We start from the raw sequence: 7,834 nt of genomic DNA, 5'->3' as shown, positions 1-7,834 counted from the left end.
GCGGGGGCGGGGCTTTGGAGCGGCGGTAAAGCGATGTGTCGCCTCCGCAGAGCGACGACTCGGACGCGTGGGACGACACGGCCCTCATCAAGGCGTACGACAAGGCGGTGGCCTCCTTCAAGGTAAGGGGGGCGGCCCGGGGGTAGCTGGACCCTGGGCTGAGGCCGCTGGGTTGCCCTTTATTGTTTTCCTCCTTTCTTTTCCCGAAGAACGCTTTAAAGAATGGAGAGTGTTCGGAGACCTCGGACAAACCGGAGCAGCGCCTGAGGATGAAGAGAAAAAACAATAAAAAGAACAGAAACAGGAAGAAGAGCAACGCAGTGCCTTTGAAACAGGTCACCTCGTCTGCAAATGCTAGTGATGCTCGTACTGCATGTTGTATTTCTCCGTGGTACTCTAAAGTAGCTTTTTCATTGCCTTGAGCGTAACATTCTGGGGTGGGGGGATGATAATGTTGTAGACCTTATAGATTACATTGACCAACTTCACTAAATACAGAGGAAAAGCTTTCTGGGTGGGAGTCATCTTTCTCGTGGTTGGGACAAAAAGTAGTTTAGAAAAAGGCATCTGTCTGTCCAATCATTGGTGTAGGTATTTATTTGCCTCTCTTGCTTCTGTTGCAGTGGAAAGTTGGTGATGGCTGTAGTGCTGTTTGGTCTGAGGACGGTAATGTGTACCCAGCAACTATTGCCTCCATCAATCAGAAGAGAGGCACATGCGTTGTTACTTACATGGGATACGGAAATCAAGAGGAGCAGAACCTGTCTGATCTACTTCCCCTAGCCAGCGATGAAACAGTAAATGGGATGGGGAATTCTGGGGAGGTGAGGGACACTTTTTCATTCTTCTGAAAAGGAAGAAGAAAGTGGGAAAATCAACTTTTTCAGTATTTCTTGTACGACTGTGGTATTCAGAGTGAGAATCGATACCCGATTCCACTGTGAATGGACACAAGGTGATGGAGGTAATGAAAGCGTCCCGTTACTTCTTGAACTCAGCATGGAAGAAAGGAACGGGACAACAAGAAATGAATGAGTGAAAGATAACATAGCTAAAACAGTGAGCCGATAAGATCATGGGGTTTTAAGATCTTTCCTGAGGAGGACATGGAGGGCTAGAGAGAAAGGAGGATGTGGGTGGGGCTTTCCAGGCTTTTTCACACTAAAATTGCTGCAAACTCCTGTTCAGTGCATCTCACAAAAATGCTTTTGGTCTTCCAGAATGACAATGAGACTCCGTATTCAACAGATGAAAGTGAAAAATCTTCCCAGTCACCTCAGAGCAAAAACAATTGCACGAAAGCAAGATTCTCCCCTCAAAACCTACATTTTCCTGCACCACCGGCAGCCCCAGGCCTAGGAAGGGTAAGCTCAGCCTTATCTGAAATAATTCATATACCACTGTTAAGCCTGGTATTATTATAAATATCATCCTATTGTCTCAGAGTTTGTTACTGTCAGGAAACCAAATAACAGCATTTCAAGGATGGGTATCCAGATACATGTATTAGAACCTGTTGGTATGTCATTTTATAATAATCTGGCCACAGTGTAGCCCTTTTGCAATGCTGCTGTCTAGTGAGGAAAGCCTTCTCCTTAGCTAACACTTGCTTTGCAATTGCCTTGTAACTTAGAGATGTTGTTCCCTGGACTGTGATAGTGCTGTTAGTGATACCAGTGTTGATGTTTTAAGATTTCACTTTTTCTAGCCAATTGATAAGTTTCACTACACAGGACATTGGAGGCAGCAGAAGTGATGTCCAGATGTCACGGAAGCTCTTGGCTGTAGCTTCTCTATTGAATTTTGAGGACTGGGGTATCAATATACTCTTCAGTTTTCCTGTTGTGTAGGAGTCTGAATAATATTGCAGCTGAACGCAGCATTATGTTTCCTAAATATTATGGTTTGTGCAAGATTTCTTTATAAGGTTTTCTTTTATCTTTTTTGCTTTCATATCAATAGATTTGTATCTCGACTCATTTTAAAGACATTCACAAGCATAATGGAATTTAGTCAGCACACAGCTGAGCCACACAGGAGCAGAGAAATTATCTGTGTGCCTGTGGGCAATATTAGATACATTTCTTCATCTGAGAGTGCAACTACTGACTTCTATTTAGAAAGGAAAATATAAAGTGGTTGTCTTAACTAGAACCCTGTTTCAGCCCTGTTTACCTCCGTGACTCGTGTAGTCTAAGTTTACATTTCCAGTCATGGAATGCTCCACAGAGATAGCTAATGTGTGTTGTTATTGCAGTTTCATTGAGTTGCTGGCATGTGTTGTCTTTAGTGTAAGGTATGTGAATTGCTTCAAATAAATCTCTTAAATAAAAAGAAATTTCAGGCATCAGGATTTTAATTTGCACTATTCAATTTTTTCAATGTAGCCTGGATCAAAATTCAGGGCACCTCCATTGTTTTTGCCTTTCTGGCCCCCGCCCTTCCCAGCAGGACCACCGGTAAGTGATAGGAGAATGAGGAAGAAAGTGTCAAGAGATCAGTATTGGTGATCTCAAGTTTTCTAACTGAATATGCTCACCACCTGTGTTTTTAGCACACATTTCTGTGTTAGACTCTGTATTTTCCAGGTATTTGATAACACATTCAGTTAAAAATATTACAAGAATCTGATGCATAATGTCTGGTCTGCACTCATTTTTGTGACAGTGAAGCTGTTCGTAAGAATATCAAGAGAAAAATTACTTGAAGAAGCTACACCTTACATTTGATTAACAGCAGTTCACTGATGCAGATAAATATTTTCCCCTAATAAAATTTTGGTGTACAGTCAAGCTACAGGAATCCGCTTTCTCCCAGGGTTTGGAAATTACATGTTTTCAGAAAATATCATCTTAATTGACTCCTTTTCAGAGAATGTATTGAGGATATGTTCCTATTTTTCAGTGTTGTATTTTGATCTTTTAGAATTAGTTGCTTTCTAACTTGGGATAAACGCTATTGAAACACAGACATTTCCTTTGTGATTTCTTAGTTGATTCCTCCTCCACCACCTATGAGGCCAGACTCTGAGGATGATGAAGCATTGGGAAGCATGTTGATAGCCTGGTACATGAGTGGTTATCACACTGGGTATTACCTGGTACGTGCCACTTTTGTCTTGAAGTGTCTTTGTAATTTTGCTTTTGTGCTGCTGCTTGTTTTCAGCAAGAAGTTAGGGAGGACTGCTTTTTTGATCTCTTATTCTAATTTATGGTAGCTAAATTTAAGGGTATTTTGTATTGTATAAGTATTCTTGCCCTTGAATAGGAATCACGTGAACCAGCCTATATGTATAGTAGATGTTGGTTTAGTTCTTTGTTCCACCGGAGGGGTTCCATTACGTACTTTTATAGCCATTCTGAAACAACCAGTTCTGTCATCATAGACAGGTGGAGTAAATCTGAATATGTTTATTATTCAGTAGTCTTACATGTAATTTTTTTGGAGTATGAGTAGTAGTGTCACATTTAGGATCAGATTTGGCATTTTTGCAGAGACTATTCATCAGTAATTGTTTCAGGTGATTGTGAAAGTCCAGCAGGACAGCTATGCTATGTCAGCATAGTTGTGAAAAATTGTGACATGAAGTATTGATTTCTATTTTCCTTTGTACACTTACAAAGAAATAAAATTACAGGAGGAATTAAACTCTGCACTGGAGAAGTTGGAAAGGAGAGATTTGGTGCCGTAGGGTATCTTCAAAAGAGTAGTTTTGGAATTTCTTGCGTCAGATTATATATAAGTGTGGATTGCTTTAACTTACTTTTAATTGAATAAGAGATATATTTTTGAACTTACTCTGTAGAGCCATTGATTATAAAGAAGACATGTAGTTTGGCTTTTGTCCTTTTTAAACCGCCGATTCTGATTTCCCCAAAGAGTTAAAAGCTATTCTTGATTTGTAAAGGACTAAAAAAAAATTGTCAAAAAATATTTTTGTTCTGCAACTAAAGCTTTTATTTCTATGTTGGTGAAAACAAGATTTTACTAAATTGTATCCTGTAGGGTTTAAAACAAAGTCGAATGGAAGCAGCACTGGAGAGAGAAATGAATGCAAAATAACTGAATATCCATCATTGTTTTGAAGGATTGTAAGTATGGTAATTTTGTGCTAAATGAAGATAAAACGTTGCTTGACAAATTTGTTTGGGACTACAGTTCATTTGACAAACTCTCAAGAAGTTTTGAATTCTGTGCAGAAACAGTGAGCTTCGGGACTTCCATCCGCTCTTACAGCTCCCTAGAAAGACCACTTCTGCCAGTATTAATCCCTTCTTTCCTTAGCAGCTGTGGAATAGTATTTTTTTGGCTAGAATGAAGGAAAGTATTTTATTGCTCTGATGAGAGGTTTAACTACAATATCTCTCTGCATCAGGATTAACAGCACAGCTTAGTTGAGTTATTTAGAGTTACCTTGTTTGTTTATGGACTATTTTGAAAATAAAAGGTTGTTAAGTGAAATGCAGTGTTTTCATCTATGTACACATCTTCAGAAGCAACTGCTTTGTTATACAGATGGGATAGCGGGATGTGTAGCTAAACTTTGTTTTCAGGACAAGATCAACATTTCAGTTTGATGTCGTTGAGCAGTTCTGTTCTCATTACTTCAGTGCTTCTGCTTTTATTTGAAATCCTTTGTTTAGAATTCTCCAGTATATTGTTCAGTTCCTTATAGAACAAAACTATATTCTCTCGGGGACTTGTTTTTCTGTGACAACATGTAATTTCTGTGCAGTTGAGTAATTCTTGTTTGTTCAAAAACAAAAAGCTCTTGTATACTAATTTTTGCTTCTTTTTTAAAGCCAGGTACAAATCTTTCCCACTGAGAGGTGTATATCATTTATGCACTAATGGTTGTGGTGAAGATCAGAACTGTATCAAGACAATTAATCATAACATTTTCTTAACATTGAGCTGCCTCTGATAACAAGTAAACAAGTAACTTGAGACTAGTTATTATGTGTGCATTGAAATGAGCTATTTCTTGAAGACCTGTAGTCAAATGTATTTAGAAAGCACTGCAGCAATAAAATATTTTGTACTTCCCTGAAACATTTATTTTTTACCACATGATAAATTTAAGTCTTTTAACCCCACATAACAGGGTTGTCTCATTTAAACACCTCTTGTATCCCTCAGACTTTTTATCTGAATGACAACACCAGAACTAGCAATTACAGTATACTCTTTTGGGAGGCAGCTATGGCAGCAGTGTATGTCACAGTGGCCACTGGTGGCAGTGGCCTGGAAAATGGTATACCATCATATTATAAGAGGTATCTTATGTGTCTGATTAGAATCCTGAATATGACAGCTGGATTGAGAAGGGCTCATTTTTTGTTTCAAACGCTTGTTAATAAAGTTCTACTCTTCAAACTTTGAATTTAGGGAGTGGTTTGTTTGGCGGGTTTTTTTATTTTTAGCTTCTGTAGACATCTGTTGGATGAATTGCTGAAATACACCAGAAAGTTTTGCTGCGTGGCCTTTTTCTGAGTACCATTACTAAAGGCAAATTAGAAAAAGTAGACCGTGGAAAGGTAATGGTAAGTCTGGACTTAGATTTCAGGCCTTACAATCTTAACTCTTGTAGAGTAGAGGCTGCAGCCAAAAAACTAGACTAATTTAGTTAATGCCAGTGGTTTGTTTTTCATGGAAACTAGCCAAATACAGGCCTGAACTTTGCTGCATTCAGGTCCTTTTCCTGCTGTGGGCAAGTGTCAGACAGTTTTCCCACAAATAGTTTGAGCAAAAAGAGAAACACATAATCTTAACTTCCCTAAGCTTTTGCTTAATTGTCTAGCTGCAGTAAATTAAGACTGCTTGCAGTGATGCAAAGCTTCTAAATCAGCTGTTCGGCAGCTGTTCATTGCTGTTGTGATTTAACCCCAGCCACACAGCCACTCACTCACTTCCCACCCCCCACTGGGATGGGGGAGAGAATTGAAAAAAAGTACAACCTATGGGTTATGATAAGAACAATTTAATAACTAAGGTAAAATAAAATATAGTACAAAATACAATAATAGTAACAATAACAGTAATGAAAATAAATATTAAAAAAAACCCTGAAAACAAGAAAAGGCAAGTGCAATTACTCACTACCTGCTGACTGATGCCTGAGCAGTGATCCACCCCTCCTGGTCAACTCCCCCCAGTTTATATACTGGACATGACATCCTATGGTATGGAATATCCCTTTGGCTAGTTCAGGTCTGCCATCCTGGCTAGACTCCCTCCCAGCTTCTTGTACCCCTGCTTGCTGGCAGAGCATGGGAAACTGAAAACCCCTCAACTTAGTATCAGCACTACTTAGCAATAGCTAAAACATCAGTGTATTATCAACATTATTCTCACTAAATCCAAAACACGCTGTACCAGTTACTAGGAAGAAAATTAACTACCCCAGTTGAAACCAGGACACTGCCCCAGGGGCGATCACAATTAGCATCTGATCCGCCATCTCCTGCCACCGGTACCTTAAAAGGTGGGGCAGTGTAAGGCTGTTTAAAGTGTTGCTTGTGTTGGTGTTTGTGTGAGAAGGAATTGCCTGTGATTCCTTGAAGACTCCGCTGCTTGGTGACTTTTGAGCTCAGAGAGCTGAAATCTGAGGCTCTACTCTTTGCCTATGCCAGGATGCACTTGGCGTATCTGTTACCACCTGTTACAGCCAGTAAATTGGTTCACCAGACCTGTCTTTTCCATCGCAGGAAGCTGATGAACATCGCCTTCAACGACTTAAACCCCTTCCCCATGAAAGTGCTGAGGAACCGGCGGTCAATGCACAGAGAAGAGCTGGAGGCAGAGCTGTGCGAGCTGGAACAGATCAAGGCAGCCTATGTAAAAGAGAGAGCAGAGCAGGGGCCTCAGGACCTGAAGGAGGTTTTAGTGAAGAGGAAGAAGAGATTTAACAAAAAAAGAGTTCCTCATCACTTCCCTCACGCCTTGCAGAAGGTCTTCAGTAGCAACTGTCTGTAAGAGATGGAGCAGAGGGGGAAAGGTGGTCACAGCAGGAGTTCATCTGCCATAGGAAGCGAGACTGTCGGTATACGACCATTTGGGGATGAAGCCAGACTTTGTAATGGATTAGAAGGCGTCAGAGGAGTTTTATCTTCTTCTGTACTTCTCCCCATTCAGCCCACCCTGTCCTGTGCAGTTCAGGATTACAGCTGAAGGTCCATGGGAAATGCCAGTTGTGGTACCATGACAGAAGTTGACATGGTGCAAAAGACCCAGCCAGGCAGGGCTCTTCTATCTTTTCTGATGGAGGCGTGAAAGAGATCTTTATGTACAAGTAAATGCACTGGAAATAATGAACCGAGAACACTCCCTCCTTAGTACCTAAAGCTTCTGAATTGGTCAGGAAGGAAAGTGGCTCTTTGAAGGCATGGTGCCTTCAGTGGCTAGCCTGCCAGGAGAGCCTGTGTTTAACATGGCAGTTACTGTACAAGCTACTAAGAAGAAAATTAACTCTATCCCACCTGAAAACATGACAACTGCTAGAGACACAACTGCCATCTGCCTCAACCAGCTAGTCCTGTGTTAGTATCTGGCATTACATAATAAAAGTGGCCTTTATCAGTTTTTTACACTAGTGAAATTATTGCAGTCCTGACCATAAAGGGTTTTATGATGTTTATTTCATAAGGGATTCATGTAACTGATTTCATTGCAAGCAAAACAACAGAATAGAATTTATTTTAAGTAGGCTTTAAGCAGAATTTTACATTTTTCTTTGGAAGATATCACTTAGGTACAACCTTGTGGCAGGTCGGCCCTGGTTGAATGCCAGGTGCCCACCAAAGCTGTTCTATCACTCCCCATCCTCAGCTGGACA

General features: G+C 40.4%; 1 protein-coding gene across 1 annotated transcript; it reads left to right on the top strand.

Moving 5' to 3' along the window:
- Nucleotides 1-29: 29 nt before the first annotated feature.
- On the top strand, nucleotides 30-5,324 carry LOC104838420 (survival of motor neuron protein-like; the record flags this gene model as incomplete). The annotated part of the gene is made up of 8 exons (XM_010578157.1): nucleotides 30-122; nucleotides 210-335; nucleotides 624-797; nucleotides 1,221-1,364; nucleotides 2,388-2,459; nucleotides 2,993-3,100; nucleotides 4,006-4,091; nucleotides 4,803-5,324. Coding segments are annotated over 7 exons (774 nt in total), but the record flags the coding sequence as incomplete, so codon positions are not given.
- Between the last annotated feature and the right edge of the window lie 2,510 nt (nucleotides 5,325-7,834).

This window comes from Haliaeetus leucocephalus, unplaced genomic scaffold, assembly GCF_000737465.1.
Source record: "Haliaeetus leucocephalus isolate CR32 unplaced genomic scaffold, Haliaeetus_leucocephalus-4.0 Scaffold605, whole genome shotgun sequence".
NCBI lineage: Eukaryota > Metazoa > Chordata > Aves > Accipitriformes > Accipitridae > Haliaeetus > Haliaeetus leucocephalus.
This window is presented reverse-complemented; position numbering and strand designations above follow the sequence as displayed.